General features: G+C 43.0%; 1 protein-coding gene across 2 annotated transcripts in view; it reads left to right on the forward strand.

The window, feature by feature from the left end:
- SRPX (sushi repeat containing protein X-linked) overlaps positions 1-23,285 on the forward strand; it is a 141,762-nt gene that overhangs the window by 109,693 nt on the left and 8,784 nt on the right. For both annotated transcript variants that reach the window (XM_019956343.2, XM_019956346.2), the window contains one exon: positions 1,103-1,224. In XM_019956343.2, the coding sequence (XP_019811902.2) occupies positions 1,103-1,224 (122 nt within the window). The remainder of the gene's footprint in view (positions 1-1,102; positions 1,225-23,285) is intronic.

Genomic DNA, 23,285 nt, shown 5'->3' on the forward strand with positions numbered 1-23,285 from the left:
CAGTCTGTAGTGGGTGAGGCTATGTATCACCTCCCCTGCCTGGGCATAGCAGAGGGACTGTCCAGAGGGACAGCACAAAAATGGTGTCCCTGGCCTGTATTCCCTGAGAGCCTCTCTGTAGGTCTCAAGATGTGTACCAAGCCTGAAACCTGTCCTTAAGGCTGAAGATCCAGGAGAAAAAATGAGACCTCTTTCACAAACTGGGGGTGTATTTTAGTTTGCTGTCTCTGCAATGACCTGGAGGTGGTAGCCCAGCAAAAACTATTACAGTCACGTGTGACCCAGCATTGTAATCCCTCCAGCCACCAGAGCCAGGTTATCAAGTGGTGTCTGCTGGTGCAGGCGTGCATATGTGCTAAGTCACTTCAGTTGTGTGTGACTCTTTGCGACCCCATGGACTGTAGCTCACCAGGCTCCTCCGTGCATGCAATTTCCCAGGCAAGAATATTGGAGTGGGTAGCCATACTACCCTCCTCTAGAGTATCTCCCCGACCCAGGGATTGAACCTGCATCTCTGTCTCTTAGGTCTACGTGCATTGGCAGGTGGGTTCTTTACCACTTGTGCCACCTGGGAATTGGGTGGCACCCACCAAACCCAGGTCACCAATTGTTAAAAAAAGAAAGAAAGCAGGGCATCAGGTGGGGGTTGGAATGTCTTATCCTAGTTTCTTCACCATGTTAGTGTGTGTGTGGGCTTTGGGCTGCTGAGTGTGAGGGGTGGAAGAATGGGTAGATAAGGGGACACTAGAAGTAATCTTTTGTCCTTGCAAATACAAATGAAAATCCTCTGGAGGTGGTCTTTGATACTTGTTAGGAAATTTGGCTCATGCAAAGTCTCACCCCATCTGGAAATATGTACACTGCCATTTTACTTAGGTTTTCAAAATCTCATTGCCAAGTCATTTCTGAATGATTCCTTTAGGAAGGTATTTGGGTTTTATAGCCATTAGTTTAACCCCAGTTTCTCAACCATCTTCAGGACAGTATGGAGTGGGCAGAGAAACTTCCCCAAACGGAACAGTGCTGCTTCTGTCCACCTGTAGTTTGACATGGATTTTCTTTAGCTACACTTACACCTCCTATCTTGGATTTTTTCTTCCAGCAAGCACAGTGTGGCCTGGATCTTCGACACATCACTGTGGTGGAGCTGGTAGGGGTGTTCCCAACCCTCATCGGCAGGATAGGAGCAAAGGTGATGCCTCCAGCCCTGGCCCTGCAGCTCAGGTAGGGGGAAGTTCTCTTCTTAAATGTTGTTACCTATAAATGTACTTTTTTCTGATCAGGGTCCCTGATTTCTGTCTATTGAGTCTTGATTCCAGGCAATGTTTCAGTACTTTTGTTCTGGGAGCATTATAACCATGTTAATTGGCATGTGGCTGCTTATTCAAATATATGATGCAGAGGGTAATCACCAGGGTTCTTCCCCTCCCCTCCCAGGTGTTTTTGCTTTGTCTTTGTGTTTATTTTTCCCTTGGTTGGAGAGGGATGGAAAGGGGAGAGAATACAAAAAGGACCTTAAACAATCTTTGGTCTTATTAAGAGGGCAGGCATCCAGTTTAGCCTTTCCAGGCTTGGCGTACTTTTCCTCCATGCTTCCAGGGCACTTATCCATAGCCCCATTTTAACAACTATTTTATTTTGGTAACGTATAATGCCAGAATCATGGTGTTTGGACTCTGAGTAATGGTGCATTACAAAAGCAAAAATTAGCAGCCAAAAGGTAATTTCAGAGCGACCCAAACTTTTACTTGTTTCTTTTGACCACTGTGAAAATAATAATTAGAAAAAGCAAAGCTCCTTAAAAACCTTCCTTTCTCATCTATCTTTTTCTCTCATGCTCTGCAAAGGAGGGGATAGATCTCTGTTCTTATGGTCCCAAGCTATTGGTAGTTCCACTATCCTGTAGTATCCACATCCCAGAAGATATTACTTCCGGGTTGTACAAAGAAGGGGAAAGAGTGAAAAAAGAATGCCATTTGTGTGTGTGTATGTGTGTGATATTGGAAGCATAAAACTGCTGACTCCGAATCCATTGGCCAGAACTCATCACATGATTGTGATCAGAGTTCAAGGGAGACTGGGAAATATGGTCTTTGTATATACTCAGGAAGAAGAAAATGAAATAAAACTTGGTGAACCATATCACAGATTTTCAAAAAAGTTCACAGAAATCCCTTATCATGATGGAAATATCTTTAGCAAGTGTTGTTATGTAGTGACATAACAATTTATTTTTTCTAATTTCCTTATTTTCCATCTGCCTTAAAAAAATAATTTTACTTATTTTTTGCTGTGCTGGGCCTTCGTTGCTCCCCAGGCTTTTCTTTAGTTGCAGTGAGCAGGGGCTACTCTCTAGTTGTGGTGTGCAAGCTTCTCGTTGCAGTGGCTTCTCTTGTTATGGGGCATGGGCACTAGATACGTGGGCTTCAGTAGTCGCAGCTCCTGGATTCAAGAGCACAGGTTCAATAGTTGTGGCACACGGGCTTAGTTGCTCAGCGGCATTCCATCTGCTTTTTGACCCACCACACATTTGATTTATACCTGTCTCCTCGCAGAGTCTGGCCCATCCACAACAGGATCAAAAATTCAGAAGGCCAGGGATGGAAAATGATAAAGAGGCCTGAGTTCTCTTTAGTTGGCTGAAGGAGAAGCCGGGGAACACTCATCAGCTTTTATGTATTCATTTTTGTCCTCCTGCATTTGTATCTAGTACCTCCGTAGGAGTGACACTTGTGAGGTCAGAACTAGATCTTTTCAAATTTGCTACCTAGTACCTAGCACAGTGCCTGGTGTCATGTTGGTGCTAAGTAAGTGATTCAAAGGGAATCAGCTTTACTATTTCCAGGAGTGACAGTACTCTTTAAGAGTATTTGTATCATTCCCAACACTTCAAATTGAAGATAAGAAAACATGAGAGGGCTGTTGCCATCTAAAAATTTTTATTGAAAATTCTGAAAGTTGATTTCATGAAGCTATTGCACATTTAGAACTACCTATACATATGCTATGTCAATGATTTTTTTTTTCTAAAAAAACTGCTGCAGAATTTACCAGTTTTTCTGGATTGCAAATATACAGAGAGAATCTTTGAAGGATAGAAAAATCTGATTTAAGAAAATTTCTATGATTCAGGTTGTATATGTTGGGGCTACTATAGACCACTGTAGGCTAATGCTAATGATTTAAACAATAAATAAGCTGCATAAAAGAATTGTACAGTGGATCTCAAGATTTACCCTGCCTCAGAATCTCTGGGAGGGCTGATAAAGAGTGCAGGACCCCAGCCCCAGAGTTTCTGACTCACTTGATCTATAGTGGGGCCTGAGAACTTGCATTCCTAGGAAGTTTCCAGGTGTTGCTGATGCTTGTGGTCTGAGGATCACAGTCAGTGAACCACTGCCTTGATAAGCCTCCTGCCTCTGGTTTTCAGTCTTATTCTTACAGTAGCCTCAAGACTTCTCCATCTGTCACTTCCAAGGTGGTTCCCTCTGTTTTAGCTTCTGCTGTTTGCTGGTCTCGTCAGTGTCTAATTTCCGCCCTGACACAAGGGGGCGGTGGTGGACACTTTTTTAGGATCACTTGTTCAGTCGTGCTGTGGAGAGGGAGGAACCCTGCAAACAAATAACACTGGTGTCTGTGGGGAGTGCTCGCAGTGTCTTGGCCATACTGGGTTTGCCCCCACTCACGGCGTGTATGCTTTCCCTGTCTACACTGCTTAGGCTCTAGGTTGCTCTGCTGGGAACTCTCGGGTTGTATGCACTTCCCAGGTCTAAGCCGCTCAGGTTCAGGTACTCAGGTACTCCACAAAGGCGCAGACTCAGTAGGGCCTGCATTTTGTGTCCTTCCCAGGTCCGAGCAGCTCAGGTGACCAGGTGTTTGGCGAGCGCGGTTGCTGCGACTTATCGCCTCCCCCGTCCCTGCCACTGGGTTTTCTGGGTGTACAACCCGCGCACCTTCTCAGGCAGATGTCGACCGTCCAGAATCCCAAGAAGTCTTCATTAGCAATGAAGCCTGCTTGCAGTTTGGTAGTTAATGCCTCTCTGAGGCCGCGATTGCCCCTTCTGGCCCTGGCTGCCCTTGCCTGCCTGTCTCCGGAGAGGGATGGGCCTGTTCGCAGCTGGCTAGCTCTGCTCAGTTCTTTGTTCTGTGAGAGGGCCTGGAGGTGTCTTAGGTTAGGGCTTTTCTATCCCATAGTCTTGTTTGCCATCTCAAATTAGTTCCCTCAGATTGCCCTCAGGGCATTCAGGCCGGCCCTTACTCTAAGCAATGCAGCCCCTGCTTCCCTGCCCAGCCCCCACTTGCTAGTGGCGGATGCAGGCGTCTGTGCTGCTTCTCCACTGGGAGTTACAGTCCTGCACGGAATCTGTGGGTTTTAATTATTTATTTATTTTTCCTCCCGGTTATGTTGCCCTCAGAGGTTCCAAGGCTCACCAGAGACTCGCCAGTGAGAGTGTTTCCTGGTATTTGGAAACTTCTCTCTTTTTTAAGACTCCCTTCCGGGGAGTGACTTCCATCCCTACCTCCTTTGTCTATCTTTTTATCTTTTATATTTTTCTTACCTCCTTTCAGGTGCCTGATGTCCTCTGCCAGCATTCAGAAGTTGTTTTGTGGAATTTACTCAGTGTTCAAATGTTCTTTTGATGAATTTGTGGGGGAGAAAGTGGTACTCCCCGTCCTATTCCTCTGCCATCTTAGGACCGCCTCCGGCAAAGTTTTTAATTTTGCTGTAATACTTTTTTTCCAAAGACTTTCTCTTATACTCTAGTTGCTCCCTTTTATAGCACTCTATTCCCATTTTATAAACCCATTGTCGTCTTTACAGTTCTGACAATATGAATTTGGATTTTTTGTAATGTTCTTTTCTGTTTCCTGTAGTATATTTGTTTTTCTCTCCAGAAATAGTTCTGTTTATTCATCATGATCTCTTTCACTTCTGTCAAATATCTGGTAAACATTTGTCGATCCATATTTGGGAGTAAAGGACTCAGGTTTGATCCCTGCATCTGGAAGATCCTCTGGAGAAGGGATGGCTATCTACTCCAGTTTTCTGGCCTGGAGAATACCATGGACAGAGGAGCCTGGCCGGCTAATGTCAGTGGGGTCGCACAGAGTCTGACATGACTGAATGACTAACACTTCCATGTTTTTCATTGTGATTTCACCGCCTCACCCCTACCCAACCCCCCCGCCCCACCCCACTCCGCCTTGTGGTTCTTATTATGATTGCAAGAGGTGCCTCAGTAGCAACCCTTAGGGAACTTTGTAAAGAAAACATGGCTTATTACTCACAGGTCCTGGAGGCCGCACGGCATGCGTTGGGCTGCACAGCCAGATCATGGGTAGAAAGTGAGTACACATGCTGCCTGGGTCGCTTTTGTTGGGCTCTAGGATGGGATGCCTAGTGTGTCACAGATTTAGTCTTTCTTGGTGAATTTAAAACAGGAGCGTGAATTAAAATGTCAGAAGGGAAAACCAAGTGGTCAGATGGCAGTTATCCTAGTCATCCAGTGATCTCTAAAACAAAGGAAACTTCTGTGATGGGGAAGCCTGATTCTCATCTAGTCTGGTAGCTGGCACTGTGTTTATTTAAGACAGCTGTCTGTGATGTGGATGCCTTGGCAATCAACAGCTTAAGATCAGACACTTATGTTACAATAAAAAAAAACATTAAAAATAAACAAACAAAAAAAACAATTCAGGGGGTTTCCGTGGTAGCCCAGTGGCTACAACCCCAAGCTCCCAGTGCAGGGGGCCTGGGTTCAGTCCCTGGTTGGGGAACGAGATCCCACATACTGCAGCTAAGACCCAGTGCAGGCAAACAAAACAAAACAACCCAGGTGCTTAGAGTACAGTCCAGCCTGTGATGCTGAGACAGCAGAGTTAGGAGGTGAGGACATGAACGGCCTTCGGTATTTGTAGGCAGCAGCGCTGTCTGTTTTTGGTGCACCTTTTGGGCTGAGAAATGACTGACAGTCTGACGGGCCTCTTGGTCTAGGGTTGGGTCAGCCAGCCAGCACCTAGCAAGTTCCGCTAGATAATAGCGGCTCGTCCTCTGGTGCCATCAGGCAGTGCACTTGATCCATTGTTTCTGGAATGTCTCAGTCCACATTGCAGTGTTCCACAATGTGAACTGGAGAGCAAGTCATCTGGGTGAGCAGCTGCATCTCCAACATGGTGCCCTGGCCCTTGGGTGTCATCTCCAGTGGACAAGGCATAGGCGTCTCCGATGGTGAACTCCTGGCCTGGGACGATGTCCCTTGGGATGGGATCATCTCCAGTGATGAGTCTGTCTCACTCACGAGTGAGGTCTTCTGGAGTGGAGGCCACCCAGGGGTGGGAACCCATGTGGATATGCAGTGTTGGTCATCGGCTGGGCATAGGCTAGCCTGATATAACGTAGAGGCTTCCTTGAGGACTGCAGGGCATGCTGCCTGTGGAACAAATTGTTGAGAGCTCTCTGGGGTCATCAAGGACATCTTTAGCAGTGGAATGCTGTCCTTTCCTTCCTGGAAGAGCTCATCCAAAGCACATGAATATTCTGGGGACATTTATATCCTAGGCTACAGGCGATCTTATGGATGCTACTTAGGCACAACCATGAGGGCAGTCCCTGCACAGATCCTGGGAGCACATTCCCCATATCCAGATGGGTTTTGTGGAGGAGGGATCATAGGGCCAGTTGGCTTGTAGCACTATTTGGTGTTGATCCTGGAGGGCAAGTATCATTTGGATGTTGCTTCCAGACAGCCTGTGGCCTTTAAAGGGCTTCCCTGGTGATTCAGAGGCTAAAGAACCTGCCTGCAAGGTGGGAGACATGGGTTTGATCCCTGGGTCAGGAGGATCCCCTGGAGAAGGGAATGGCTACCCAATCCAGTATTCTTGTCTGGAGAATCCCATGGACAGAGCAGCCTAGCGGGCTACAGTTCACAAGGTCACAAAGAGTCAGACAGGACTGAGTGACTAACAGTACACTACTAAGTTTGGATTACTTGGCATTTAATAAAGGTGGTTGTCAGAGGCTTTATTCTTCACAGGCCTCTTTAAAGGCAATTGCTTTTTCAGTTCCAATACTTGGCACTGAGCTGGAGTCTTCTCCTACTGGGTCAGTAGTCTTGACTCTTCCTGGCCTCCCCTCCACTCAAGCATCTGCTCTTACCTTTTGTAGAATTTCTTCAGGGACTTCTGGTTGAAGTTTGTCTCTCCATTGTCATAGCACAGCTTGGATGGGGCAGGCTTGACCTAGGAGTACTTTAGTGTCTACTTTTTCTGGTGAGAAAGTCACTTGGGCGTTTAACTTTGTTAGATCTTCCCCCAGTAAGGGAATAGGGCATTCAGGCAGATACAGAAAGCTGTGCCCTACATATGCTATTTTTTTCTCCCCCAATTATATAAGATCTGAGGTAGAAAATGGAGAGTGTACATGTACAAATGCCCTGGGTTGACCTTGGTCATCTAGCCCTGTGGGAACTTGTTTCATTTGATACTGCCCTGCCTTAGGGCAATTGAAAGATACTAATTCTAAATATGTTTAAATTTAAATTAAACATTTACAATATAATAAGCCATCTACTCTTTTGCTGCTGCTGCTAAGTTGCCTCAGTCGTGTCCAACTCTGTGCAACCCCATAGACAGCAGCCCACCAGGCTCCCCCGTCCCTGGGATTCTCCAGGCAAGAACACTGGAGAGAGTTGCAATATCTTTCTCCAATGCATGAAAGTGAAAAGTGAAAGTGAAGTTGCTCAGTCGTGTCCAACTCTTAGCGACCCCATGGACTACAGCCTACTAGGCTTCTCCGTCCATGGGATTTTCCAGGCAAGACCACTGGAATGGGGGGCCATTACCTTCTCTGTCTACTCTTTTAAGCAATAGTTTTTTGATCCCTATTTCACATATGAGATAACAGAGGCACAGAGAAGGTAATTCACATTCCCCAATGCCCTCAATTTAGTAAGTGGCTAGAATGGCATTTGATCCCAGGCCATCTGTGGGGAAGAATCCATGACACCAAACTGTTTCTCCAAAACTGGACAGCAAGAAGGATCTTCAGGCTTCCCTGGTGGCTCAGTGGTAAAGAATCCTTCTGCCAAACAGGAGACCTGGGTTTGATCCCTGATCCAGGAAGATCTCACATTTCGCAGAGCACCTCAGCCTGCGAATCACAACTACTGAACCTGTGCTCTAGAGCCGGGGAACCACGACTGCTGAGCCCATGTGCCACAACTACTGAAGTCCAAGCGCCTCGTGCCCGTGGTGTGCAACAGGCGAAGCCACCACACTAAGGAACCCACATACCGCAACTAGAGAAGAGCCTGCGCAGTAATGGAGCCCTAGCACAACCTGAAAGTCAATTTCTAGTTATAAAGATGAACAGCTACTCACCTGGTGCTTGCTTCTATCTAGAGGAGAACCGTTAATTGACATATGTAGGATCTGAGACATTGTCAGAGGAAAATGAAAGTGTTAGTCACTCGGTCATGTCCGACCGTTTGCGACCCCATGGACTGGAGCCTGCTAGGCTACTCTGTTCATGGAATTCTCCAGGCAAGAACACTGGAGTGGGTGGACATTCCCTTCTCCCAGGGATCTCCCTGACCCAGGGACTAAACCTGTGTCTCCTGCATTGCAGGCAGATTCTTTGGCATCTGAGCCACCAGGGAATGCCCGTCAAAGAAAGAGGAGAGATCCTCAATGTGAGCAGAGAAAGAAACAGAGTGAGAAGACCCCGGTTGTCTAAGAACAAAGGAACAAGCAAATTTTCTGGAAATTTAACTGAAGAGAGTTAATCCTCATTTTAAGAAAATATTCAAGTGCAGTCATGGTGAAATGGGACAGTTAACTCCTTTGTAGCCAGGCTTGTTTATATATTTGTAAATATTCAAATAAGAGTTAGTCGCTCAGTCATGTCCGACTCTCTGCGATTCCATGGACTGTAGCCCACCAGGCTCCTCTGTCCATGGGATTCTCCAGGCAAGAATACTCGAATGGGTTGCCATTCCCTTCTCCAGGGGATCTTCCTGACCCAGGGATCGAACCCAGGTCTCCCACATTGCAGGCAGATTCTTTACTGTCTAAGCTACAGGGAGGAATATTTGTAAATATTGGAATATTTGTAAATATTCAAAACAGTTTGCAAACTTTTGGGAGGCTCAGATGGACCATGTGTCAATCTGAGGACCATCTCTTATCAGGGACCATGTATCCTTGATAAGACAGGCAAGATCTGTAAAATTTTAACTTTTGCCTTATTAACCACACCTAGGCACAGAAGAAACATATTTTGAGTGTTTTTGGTAGGCAAAGGCAATATTATGGTTTATATGTGTAGAGACTTCATCTGATCATGATGTCTCCCATGGGTCTGTTTCTAAAGCTGACATCCACTCTGAACCCCAGATTCATTTTTCTGGATACCTGCATGACAGTTCCATTTGGATGTCTAATATGCATCTCAGATTTTACATGACATGCCTTCTCCAACCTTCCATCCCAGCTGTGCCCCTGGCAAAAGACCCCAAATTGATAAAATGGTACCACCATCAACCCAGGCTAAAGTAGATTTTCTTCTTCATATCTCACTCTTCATCTCTGGTCCACAAAGAAACCTTGCTGATGTATCCCAATCCATCTGCAGTGTGTCTACATCTCTTCATTTCTACATCCTCCACTCCAGTTCAACCACCATTGTCTTTCACCTGGACCAGCTGTCATACCTATGAACTGGTCTCCCAGCTTCAACCTGCAGCCAGTACCACTGACTTCATATTCAGGGGGATTTATTTTACTTTATATTCAGTATCACAAATCGACCTTCATTCATGAGCTTCTATTTTTCACCCTAGAAGGGCTATATAGAATCACCTTCAATAGAATTGAGATAAATTTTGGGAGTGGTATCATGCTACTTTATTGCAGGGTGGTACAGTTCAAGTAGAAAATTGCACGTGGATGTTTTGTAAGGGCAGATTCCATGCTCAACAGTGGTGACCACAGGAAGTGTGTCTCTGGGAAAGCCAGGCCTGCTACCCTTAAATTGTCACGTAGCCCAGGGTGAGCTTGTCAGAGAGGGACTCTGCTATGCCAGTTTCCCAGGCCCCCATCTTGCTACCCAGAAGTCTGCTTCAAACAAAATGAAGACCCTTTTATTTCATTCCCTTCCCAATCCCTTTCCCTTCACTATTTCTGGAGATCAACCCCAATCGTGATTTTCAGGCCATATTTTTATGTCTCATCTATTCACAGGCACCCACATTCACCAGGGCCTCACCTCACCCATGCCCACCCCATATACCACATTGTTTATTAGGGGAAGGTACATTTTGTATTGTTCAGGGTCCCATGGATCCTCTTCTTCCCTCCCTCTGTGGAGATCCTGAGCTGCCTGTGGACAGGGCATTGGTAGCTCGAAAGACTGCTGGATACCTGTTTTAAAGCTTGAAAGGTTAAGGGTTTGCACGCATGAATCAACAAGGCACCTTTATTTCTTCAGGAAGCAATTACTTTATTGGAAGAACTGGCAACACTGAAAAAAGGAAAACTTGTGAACTTTTTCTGCAAGGGCAATACTGCGGTCTGCATTGCAGGCAGGGTGACCTTGGGCAGTCACCCCGGACTCGGGGGAAAGTCCAGTCCAGGCTCAGTCCTTCTTGTCGCCACCCCTCAGGGTGAGCTTGTCAGAGAAGTACTCTGCCAGAGCACCTTCTGGGAGCCCCATGTTGCTTAGGTCGCTGAGGTGGTCCCGCAGCTCCCTGATGAACTTGACCTGCTGGTCCAGGTAGTCGGTCCCCAGGAAGTAGTACAGCTCGACGTCGCTGCTATCAGTGGCCAGCTTGTGCAGGTTGAGCAGGCTCTGGTTGACGCACTTCTCCAGGTGCAGGGTGTTTTGCATTGCCTGGAGTCCGCTCTCCCACTGTTGGGTCTCAGGCTTTCTGATGTTGAGGAAGCAGATGCGGCCCCCACGATGGTTCTGCAGGAATATCAGGCTCTCGGCTGTCTTGCTGTGCTCATGGGAGCGGAGCAGGAAAAAGCGGGAGAAACGCTTCAAGGCCACGTCATCATGGTCGAGGTAGACAGCCACGGCCAGGCAATGGAAGGAGGCGTGGAACTCCAGGGCGGCGTGGCTGTTGATCGCGGCCTCGCACTCGGGGCGGTAGTTCTGACGCACCTGTGAGGGTGATGTGGGCAGCATGGCGGGACATTCCTCGAACCAGGGAATGGCGGCTGGGATGAGGCGTCTGCGGGGCACAAATCGGCGGGGGCGCCGGCGCCAGCCGTCTCCTCGGAACTTTCCCAGGGTGAACGATGTGGGTGGCCGGAGGCGGGCTCCGGGCCAGATGGCAGGTGGCTGGGTGCGGGCTCTGGGATGGACGGGTAATGGTGTCCGTTGGCCGGGGTCAGTGCCTGGGCTTGAGATTGGTTAAGGAAGAGGTCACGTGGGTGGGCATGATCCGTGAGTGGGATCTGTGGGTAGGGCGAGACCACTGTCTAACAAAGCCAGGGTGTGGCCAGGGCTCGACCACTGTCTAACAAAGCCAGGGTGTGGCCAGGGCGAGACCACTGTCTATCAAGGCCGGGGTGTGGCCAGGGCGAGACCACTGTCTATCAAGGCCAGGGTGTGGGGAGGGCGACACCACTGTCTATCAAAGCCAGGGTGTGGCCAGGGTGAGACCACTGTCTATCAAAGCCAGGGTGAGGCAGAGCCGCTTTGAGCTGAGTACTTCGCATCCACAAAGTTTTTATTTTTGTTTATTTATTTTTTAAATATAAATTTATTTATTTTAATTGGGGGTTAATTACTTTACAATATTGTATTGGTTTTGCCATACATCAACATGAATCTGCCACGTGTGTACTCGCGTTCCCCATCCTGAACCGCCCTCCCGCCTCCCTCCCCATCTCATCCCTCTGGGTCATCCCAATGCACCAGCCCAGACCACCCTGTCTCATGCATCGAACCTGGACTGGCTATCTGTTTCACATATGGTAATATACATGCTTCAGTGCCAGTCTCTGAAATCATCCCACCCTCGCCCTCTCCCACAGAGTCCAAAAGACTTCTATACATCTGTGTCTCTTTTGCTATCTTGCATACAGGGTTATCGTTGCCATCTTTCTAAATTCCATATATATGCATTAGTATACTGTATTGGTGTTTTTCTTTCTGGCTTACTTCACTCTGTATAATAGGCTCCAGTTTTATCCACCTCATTAGAACTGATTCAAATGTATTCTTTTTAATGGCTAAGTAATACTCCATTTTGTGTATGTACCATAGCTTTCTTATCCATTTGTCTGTTGATGGACATCTAGGTTGCTTCCATGTCCTGGCTATTGTAAACAGTGCTGCTATGAACATCAGGGTACACGTGTCTCTTTCAGTTCTTGTTTCCTTGGTGTGTATGCCCAGCAGTGGGATTGCTGGGTCATATGGCAGTTCTAGTTCCAGTTTTTTAAGGAATCTCCACACTGTTCTCCATAGTGGCTGTATTAGTTTGCATTCCCACCAACAGTGTAAGAGGGTTCCCTTTTCTCCACACCCTCTCCAGCATTTATTGCTTGTAGACTTTTGGATAGCAGCCACTCTGACTGGTGTGAAATGGTACCTCACTGTGGTTTTGATTTGCATTTCTCTGATAATGAGCGATGTTGGGCATCTTTTCATGTGTTTGTTAGCCATCTGTATGTTTTCTTTGGAGAAATGTCTGTTTAGTTCTTTGGCCCATTTTTTGATTGGGCCATTTATTTTTCTGGAATTGAGCTGCAGGAGTTGCTTGTATATATTTTGAGATTAATTCTTTGTCAGTTGCTTCATTTGCTATTATTTTCTCCCATTCTGAAGGCTGTCTTTTCACCTTGCTTATAGTTTCCTTTTGGAGAAGGCAATGGCACCCCACTCCAGTACTCTTGCCTGGAAAGTCCCACAGATGGAGGAGCCTGGTAGGCTGCAGTCCATGGGGTCACTAAGAGTCGGACACAACTGAGCGACTTCACTTTCACTTTTCACTTTCATGCATTAGAGAAGGAAATGGCAACCCACTCCAGTGTTCTTGCCTGGAGAATCCCAGGGACGGGGGAGCCTGGTGGGCTGCCTTCTATGGGGTCGCACAGAGTCGGACATGGCTGAAGCGACTTAGCATCAGCAGCAGCATAGTTTCCTTTGTTGTGCAGAAGCTTTTGAGTTTAATTAGGTCCCATTTGTTTATTTTTGCTTTTATTTCCAATACTCTGGGAGGTGGGTCATAGAGGATCCTGCTGTGATTTATGTCAGAGAGTGTTTTGCCTATGTTCTCCTCTAGGAGTTTAATAGTTTCTGGTCTTACATTTAGATCTTTAATCCATTTGAGTTTATTTTTGTGTATGGTGTTAGAAAGTGTTCTAGTTTCATTCTTTTATAAGTGGTTGACCAATTTTCCCAGCAGCACTTGTTAAAGAGATTGTCTTTTCTCCATTGTATATTCTTGCCTCCTTTGTCAAAGATAAGATGTCCATAGGTGTGTGGATTTATCTCTGGGCTTTCTATTTTGTTCCATTGATCTATATTTGTACCACTACCATACTGTCTTGATGACTGTGGCTTTGTAGTAGAGACTGAAGTCAGGCAGGTTGATTCCTCTAGTTCCATTCTTCTTTCTCAAGATTGCTTTGGCTATTCGAGGTTTTTTGTATTTCCATACAAATTGTGAAATTTTGTTCTAGTTCTCTGAAAAATACCATTGGTTGCTTCATAGGGATTGCATTGAATCTGTAGACTGCTTTGGGGACTGTACTCATTTTCACTATACTGATTCTTCCAATCCATGTACAAGTGATATTTCTCCATCTATTGGCATCCTCTTTGATTTCTTTCACCACTGTTTTATAGTTTTCTATATATAGGTCTTTTGTTTTTAGGTAGATATATTCCTGAGTATTTTATTCTTTTCGTTGCAATGGTGAATGGAATTGTTTCCATAATTTCTCTTTCTGTTCTCTCATTGTTTATAGGAATGCAAGGGATTTCTGTGTGTTGATTTTTATACCCTGCAACTTTACTATATTCATTGATTAGGTCTAGTAATTTTCTGATGAAGTCTTTAGGGTTTTCTATGTAGAGGATCATGTCATCTGCAAACAGTGAGAGCTTTACTTCTTCTTTTCCAATTTGGATTCCTTTTATTTCTTTTCTGCTCTGATTGCTGTGGCCAAAACTTCCAAAACTATGTTGAATAGTAGTGGTGAGAGTGGGCGCACCCTTGTCTTGTTCCTGACTTTAGGGGAAATGCTTTCAATTTTTCACCATTGAGGATAATGTATGCTGTGGGTTTGTCATATATAGCTTTTATTATGTTGAGGCATGTTCCTTCTATTCCTGCATTCTGGAGGGTTTTTATCATAAATGGATGTTGAATTTTGTCAAAGGCTTTCTCTGCATCTATTGAGATAATCATATGGCTTTTATTTTTCAATTTGTTAATCGTGTATTACATTGATTCATTTGCGGATATTGAAGAATCCTTGCATCCCTGGGATAAAGCCCACTTGGTCATGATGTATGATCTTTTTAACGTGTTGTTGGATTCTGATTGCTAGAAGTTTGTTAAGGATTTCTGCATCTATGTTCATCAGTGATATTGGCCAGTAGTTTTCTTTGTTTGTGGCATCTTTGTCAGGTTTTGGTATTAGGGTGATGGTGGCCTCATAGAATGAGTTTGGAAGTTTACCTTCCTCTGCAATTTTCTGGAAGAGTTTGAGTAGGATAGGTGTTAGCTCTTCTATAAATTTTTGGTAGAATTCAGCTGTGAAGCCATCTGGACCTGGGCTTTTGTTTGCTGGAAGCTTTCTGATTACAGTCTCAATTACCATGCTTGTGATGGGTCTGTTAAGATTTTCTATTTCTTCCTGGTTCAGTTTTGGAAAGTTGTACTTTTCTAAGAATTTGTCCATTTCTTCCAAGTTGTCCATTTTATTGGCATATAATTGCTGATAGTAGTCTCTTATGATCCTTTGTATTTCTGTGTTGTCTGTTGTGATTTCTCCATTTTCATTTCTAATTTTATTGATTTAATTTTTCTTCCTTTGTTTCTTGATGAGTCTGGCTAATGGTTTGTCAATTTTATTTATCCTCTCAAAGAACCAGATTTTGGTTTTGTTGATTTTTGCTATGGTCTCTTTTGTTTCTTTTGCGTTTATTTCTGCCCTAATTTTTAAGATTTCTTTCCTTCTACTAACCCTGGGATTCTTCATTTCTTCCTTTTCTAGTTGCTTTAGGTATAGAGTTAGGTTATTTATTTGACTTTTTCTCTTTGTTTCTTGAGATAAGCCTGTATTGCTATGAACCTTCCCCTTAGCACTGCTTTTACAGTGTCCCACAGGTTTTGGATTGTTGTGTTTTCATTTTCATTCATATCTATGCATATTTTGATTTCTTTTTTTGATTTCTTCTGTGATTTGTTGGTTATTCACCAATGTGTTGTTCAGCCTCCATATGTTGGAATTTTTAATAGTTTTTCTCCTGTAATTGAGATCTAATCTTACTGCATTGTAGTCAGAAAAGATGCTTGGAATAATTTCAATTTTTTTTTTTTAATTTACCAAGGCTAGATTTATGGCCCAGGATGTGATCTATCCTGGAGAAGGTTCCGTTTGTGCTTGAGAAAAAGGTGAAATTCATTGTATTGGTGTGAAATGTCCTATAGATATCAATTAGATCTAACTGGCCTATTGTATCATTTAAAGTTTGTGTTTCCTTGTTAATTTTCTGTTTAGTTGATCTATCCATAGGTGTGAGTGGGGTATTAAAGTCTCCCACTATTATTGTGTTATTGTTAATTTCCCCTTTCATACTTGTTAGCATTTGTCTTACATATTGTGGTGCTCCTGTGTTGGGTGCATATATATATTTATAATTGTTATATCTTCTTCTTGGATGGATCCTTTGATCATTATGTAGTGTCCTTCTTTGTCTCTTTTCACAGCCTTTGTTTTAAAGTCTATTTTATCTGATATGAGTATTGCTACTCCTACTGGCTCAAAGTCATGATCATCGTGTCGGTGATGCCATCCAGATAAAGTCTGACACTGTTTCCACTGTTTCCCCATCTATTTCCCATGAAATGATGGGACCAGATGCCATGATCTTAGGTTTCTGAATGTTGAGCTTTAAGCCAACTTGTTCACTCTCCTCTTTCACTTTCATCAAGAGGCTTTTTAGTTCCTCTCTACTTTCTGCCATAAGGGTGGTGTCATCTGCATATCTGAGGTTATTGATATTTCTCCTGGCAATCTTGATTCCAGTTTGTGATTCTTCCAGCCCAGCATTTTTGATGATGTACTCTGCATATAAATTAAATAAGCAGGTGACAATATACAGCCTTGACGTACTCCTTTTCCTATTTAGAACCAGTCTGTTGTTCCATGTCCATTTCTAACTGTTGCTTCCTGACCTGCATACAGATTTCTCAAGAGGCAGGTCAGGTGGTCTGGTATTCCCATCTCTTTCAGAATTGTCCACAGTTTATTGTGATCCACACAGTCAAAGGCTTTGGCATAGTCAATAAAGCAGAAATAGATATTTTTCTGGAACTCTCTTCCTTTTTTGATGATCCAGCGGATGTTGGCAATTTGATCTCTGGTTCCTCTGCCTTTTCTAAATCCAGCTTGAACATCAGGAAGTTCATGGTTCACATATTGCTGAAGCCTGGCTTGGAGAATTTTGAGCATTACTTTACTAGCGTGTGAGAGGAGTGCAATCGTGCCATAGTTTGAGCATTCCTTGGCATTGCCTTTCTTTGGGATTGGAATGAAAACTGACCTTTTCCAGTCCTGTGGCCACTGCTGAGTTTTCCAAATTTCCTGGCATATTGAGTGCAGTACTTTCACTGCATCATCTTTCAGGATTTGAAATAGCTTCACTGGAATTCCATCACCTCCGCTTGCTTTGTTCGTAGTGATGCTTTCTAAGGCCCACTTGACTTCACATTCCAGGATGTCTGGCTCTAGGTCAGTGATCACACCATCGTGATTATCTTGGTCATGAAGATCTTTTTTGTACAGTTCTTCTGTGTATTCTTGCCGCCTCTTCTTAATATCTTCTGCTTCTGTTAGGTCCATACCATTTGTGTCCTTTATCGAGCCCATCTTTGCATGAAATGTTCCCTTGGTATCTCTAATATTCTTGAAGAGATCTCTAGTCTTTCCCATTCTATTGTTTTCCTCTATTTCTTTGCATTGATCACTGAGGAAGGCTTTCTTATCTCTTCATCACCAGATGTTCAACACCCAAATCAGATTGATTATATTCTTTGCAGCCAAAGATGGAGAAGCTCTAGACAGTCAGCAAAAACAAGACCAGGAGCTGACTGTGGCTCAGATCATGAGCTCCTTATTGCCAAATTCAGACTTAAATTGAAGAAAATAGGGAAAACCACTAGACCATTCAGGTATGATCTAAATCAAATCCCTTATGATTATCCAGTGGAAGGGAGAAATAGATTTAAGGGACTAGATCTGATAGAGTGCCTGATGAACTATGGGCGGAGGTTCGTCACATTGTACAGGAGACAGGGATCAAGACCATCCCCATGGAAAAGAAATGCAGAAAAGCAAAATGGCTGTCTGTAGAGGCCTTACAAATAGGTGTGAAAAGAAGAGAAGTGAAAAGCAAAGGAGAAAAGGAAAGATATAAGCATCTGAATGCAGAGTTCCAAAGAATAGCTGATAATAGTCTTGTTTTAAAGTCTGTTTTGTCTGATACAAGAAAAGTTATCCAGCTTTTGGTTTGCACTTGCATAGAATATATTTGTCCATTACTTCACTTTCAACTTTTGTGTGCCTTCACATCTGAATTCAGTCCCTTGTAGGCAGCATATAGATAGGTCGTTTTTTTTTTTTTTTTCTCCATTCAGCTACCCTTTCTTTTGATTAGATAATTTAGTCCACTTAAATTATTGATAGGTATATTGTTACTGACATTTTCCTAATTGTTTTATGTCTGTTTTATAGCTCCTCTGTTACATTCTTCTCTTGTTATCTTTGTGTGATTTAAAGAATCAGCGGTATGCTTAGATTCCTTTCTTGTTATTGTTTGTGTATCTATTGTAGTTTTCTGGTTTCTGGTCACATGAAGCTTGTATATAACTTATGTTTATCATGTTTTTTTATTTGTAAAACAACTTAAGTTTTAATACATTCTAAAGGACCACAAAGATTTTTACAAAACAAAAATAGACTCATAGACATAGAAAACAAACTTATGGTTACCAAAGATGATAGTAGGGGATTGAGGGAGACTGGAAAAAATTAGGAATTTCAGGTTAACATATACACACTAGTATAAAAGAGACATTAGAAAGACCTCCTGTATAGCACAGGGAATAATATTCAGTAACCTATAGTGGAAAAGAATCGGATAAACAATATGCATCAGTTCAGTTCAGTTCAGTCGCTCAGTCGTGTCTGACTCTTTGCGACCCCATGAATCGCAGCATACCAGGCCTCTCTCTGTCCATCACCAACTCCTGGAGTTCACTCAGACTCACTTCCATCGAGTGGGTGATGCCATCCAGCCATCTAATCCTCTGTCGTCCCCTTCTCCTCCTGCCCCCAATCCCTCCCAGCATCAGAGTCTTTTCCAATGAGTCAACTCTTCGCATGAGGTGGCCAAAGTACTGGAGTTTCAGCTTTAGCATCATTCCTTCCAAAGAAATCCCAGGGCTGATCTCCTTCAGAATGGACTGGTTGTATCTCCTTGCAGTCCAAGGGACTCTCAAGAGTCTTCTCCAACACCACAGTTCAAAAGCATCAATTCTTCAGGGCTCACCTTTCTTCACAGTCCACTGGAAAAACCATAGCCTTGACTAGACAGACCTTTGTTGGCAAAGTAATGTTTCTGCTTTTCAATATGCTATCTAGGTTGGTCATAACTTTTTTCCAAGGAGTAAGCGTCTTTTAGTTTCATGGCAGAGAGTGAAGAGGAACCAAAAAGCCTCTTGATGAAAGTGAAAGAGGAGAGTGAAAACGTTGGCTTAAAGCTCAACATTCAGAAAACGAAGATCATGGCATCTGGTCCCATCACTTCATGGGAAGATCATGGCATCTGGTCCCATCACTTCATGGGAAATAGATGGGGAAACAGTGGAAACAGTGTCAGACTTTACTTTTTTGGGCTCCAAAATCACTGCAGATGGTGACTGCAGCCATGAAATTAAAACAATATGCATATTTATGTATAATTCTCACTTTGTTATACACCTCAAAGAAAATTGAAATTACTTCCATTTTAAAATACTTAAAATAGTATTTTAAAAACTTTTTAAATATAGATATATCAGTTACAGTGGATATATAAATCTAGTATAAAGGTTTAAAGACAAAAGTAGTAAAATAACTATAATAACTAATTAAGGGATCAGATCAGATCAGTTGCTCAGTCGTGTCTGACTCTTTGCGACCCCATGAATCGCAGCACGCCAGGCCTCCCTGTCCATCACCAACTCCCAGAGTTCACTGAGACTCACGTCCATCGAGTCAGTGATGCCATCCAGCCATCTCATCCTCTGTCATCCTCTTCTCCTCCTGCTCTCAATCCCTCCCAGCATCAGGGTCTTTTTCCATGAGTCAACTCTTCGTATGACGTGGCCAAAGTACTGGAGTTTCAGCTTTAGCATCATTCCTTCCAAAGAATACCCAGGGCTGATCTCTTTTAGAATGGACTGGTTGGATCTCCTTGCAGTCCAAGGGACTCTCAAGAGTCTTCTCCAACACCACAGTTCAAAAGCATCAATTCTTCCGTGCTCAGCTTTCTTCACAGTCCAACTCTCACATCCATACATGACCATTGGAAAAACCATAGCCTTGACTAGACGGACCTTTGTTGGCAAAGTAATGTCTTTGCTTTTGAATATGCTATCTAGGTTGGTCATAACTTTCCTTCCAATGAGTAAGCGTCTTTTAATTTCATGGCTGCAGTCACCATCTGCAGTCATTTTGGAGCCCCCAAAAATAAAGTCTGACACTGTTTCCCCATCTATTTCCCATGAAGTGATGGGACCAGATGCCATGATCTTTGTTTTCTGAATGTTGAGTTTTAAGCCAACTTTTTTACTCTCCACTTTCACTTTCATCAAGAGGCTTTTTAGTTCTTCTTCACTTTCTGCCATAAGGGTGGTGTTATCTGCATATCTGAGGTTATTGATATTTCTTCCGGCAATCTTGATTCCAACTTGTGTTTCTTCCAGTCCAGCGTTTCTCATGATGTACTCTGCATATAAGTTAAATAAACAGGGTGACAATATACAGCCTTGACGTACTCCTTTTCCTATTTGGAACCAGTCTGTTGTTCCATGTCCATTTCTAACTGTTGCTTCCTGACCTGCATACAAATTTCTCAAGAGGCAGATTAGGTGGTCTGGTATTCCCATCTCTTTCAGAATTTTCCACAGTTTATTGTGATCCGCACAGTCAAAGGCTTTGGCATAGTCAATAAAGCAGAAATAGATGTTTTTCTGGAACTCTCTTGCTTTTTCCATGATCCAGCGGATAAGGGATACACAGGATTAAAAGATATTAAATGGGACTTCAAAAACAAAAGAAGTTCATTTAAATCATTTCTTTTAGATTCCACATATAAGTGATGTCACAGGATATTTGTTCTTGGTCTGTCTTCACTTGATATGATTATTTCTAATTCCATTCATGTTGGAAATGGCATTTTTTTTATAGTTAAGTAATTTTCCATCGTGTATATATTATACATCTTCTTTATGCATTAATTTGTCAGTGAACACTTAGCTTGATTCCATGTCTTGGCTGTTGTAAATAGTGCTGATGTGAACATGTACATGAATGATTTCTTTTTTGTTTTATTGTAGCAGAGTTGCTTCAGTGTTTTGTTAGTTTCAGGTATACAGCAAGGTGATTCAGTTATACATGTATTCATTCTTTTTTAGATGGTTTTTTCATATAGGTTATCACAGAATATTGAATAGATTTCCCTGTGCTATACATAGGTTCTTCTTGGTTATCAACTGAATATATAGTAGTGTATATATATAAATCCAAAGCTCTTGATTTATGCTTCCCCCCTCCATGTTTCCCCTTTGGTAACCATGTTTGTTTTCCATATCTGTAAGTCTGTTTCTATGCGTAAATAACTCCATTTGTATCATTTTTTAAAATTTAGATTCTACACGTCAGTGATATATTTGTCTTTGGCCGACTTGCTTGATTTACTATGACAATATTTTGGTCCATCCATGTCACTACCAGTGACATTATTTCATTCCTTTTTTTATGGCTGGATATTTTTATATGGCATGTGTGTTTGTATGCATACACACACATCTTTATGTATTCCTCTGTCGATGGAGATGTGGTTACTTTCATGTCCTGGCTATTATAAATAGTGCTACTATGAACATTGGCATGCACATATCTTTTTGAATTATGGATTTCTGCAGATGTATGCCCAGGACTGGGATTGCTGGATCCATTGTTGCTATTGCTCAGTTTTAGTTTTTAAAAATTTTAAATCTTTTATTACACTGGTGCTTCATTGCTGTGGGGGTGCTCTCTACTTGCAGTGAGTAGGGGATGCTCTCTAGTTGTGGTGCACAAGGTTATCATTCCAGTGGCTTCTTTTGTTTTGGAGCACACGGCCTACGGTTGGCAGGCTTCAGTAGCTGCAGAACACAGGTTCAGTAGTTGAGGTTCCTGGGCTCTAGAGCCACGGGCTCAGTAGTTGTGACACACAGGCTTAGTTGCTCCGTGGCACTCCATCTGCCTTTTGACCCACCACACTTTGGCAGAGTGTCTGCACCATCCACACCAGGATAAAAAAACTCAGAAGGCCAGGGATATAGAACAATAAATAGGCCTGAATTCTCTTTAGTTGGAGGAGAAGCCTGGGAACACTCATAATCTTTTATTTATTCATTATTTGTCCTGCTGCATTAGCATCTAGTACCTAGTACAGTGCCTGGTGCCATGTTGGTGCTAAGTAACTAAATGACTCTAAATGGAATCAGCTTTACTATTTGCAGGGGTGACAGTACCCTTTAAGAATATATTTATAATTACCAACAGTCCAATTTAAAGATAAGAAAACCTGAGAAGATTGTTGACATCTGAAACATTTTATTAAAAAATTTCCCAGTAGGTTTCATGAAGCTATTGCTCATTTAGAACTATGTCAATGATTTTTTTTTTAAAACATGTTGTAACCATCTTTTTAAATTCCATATATATGCATAGAAAGATGGTAACAATAACCCTGTATATGAGACAGCAAAAGAGACACTGATGTATAGAACAGTCTTTTGGACTCTGTGGGAGAGGGAGAGGGTGGGATGATTTGGGAGAATGGCATTAAACATGTATAATATCATATATGAAACGAGTCGCCAGTCCAGGTTCGATGCACGATACTGGATGCTTGGGGCTGGTGCACTGGGACGACCCAGAGGGATGGTACGGGGAGGGAGGTGGGAGGAGGGTTCAGGATGGGAACACGTGTATACCTGTGGCAGATTCATGTTGATATATGGCAAAACCAATACAATATTGTAAAGTTAAAAAATAAAAAAAAAATAAAAAAAAACCTGTTGTAGAATTTCCTAAAGGGTTTTTTCTGGATTGCAGATATATAGAGAGAATCTATATAAAATCCTGATGTGATTTTAAATTGTTTAAATTTGGATAGAAAAATCTGATTTAAGAAAACGTCTGATTCAGGTTGTATCTGTTGCGGCTACTGTAGACCTCTGTAGGCTAATGATAATGGTGTAAAAAGTAAATAAGCAGCATAAAGGAATTATACAGTGGTTCTCAAGCTTTGCCGTATCTCAGAATCTCCAGGAGAGCTGTTAAAACAGTATGGGGCCCCTGCCCCAGAGGTTTTGATGGGCTAGGTCTATGGTAGGGCCTGAGAACTTGCATTTCTAGGAAGGTTCCAGATGTTGCTAATGCTGTTGGTCTGGGATCACAGTGAGTGAACCACTGCCTTGAGCTTTTACCAAAGGCTTCATAGTTTTGAAATGGAATGTGTATTGTTTTCAATGTACAAGTCCTTTGAATTCTTAGTAAAGTTTACTCTAGGTATTTATTGATTTTCATACAACTAGGAAAGTGATTTTTCTATTTCTGGTACTTTATTATTCTTGTTGTTCTTCATTCCCTCACTCTTGTCCAAATCGTTGTGACCCATTGACTGCAGCACACCAGGCTTCTGTGTCTTTCACTCTTTCCTAGAGTTTACTCAAGCTCACATCCATTGAGTCAGTGATGCCATCTAACCATCTCATCATCTGTCGCCT

Source organism: Bos indicus, chromosome X (assembly GCF_029378745.1).
Source record: "Bos indicus isolate NIAB-ARS_2022 breed Sahiwal x Tharparkar chromosome X, NIAB-ARS_B.indTharparkar_mat_pri_1.0, whole genome shotgun sequence".
NCBI lineage: Eukaryota > Metazoa > Chordata > Mammalia > Artiodactyla > Bovidae > Bos > Bos indicus.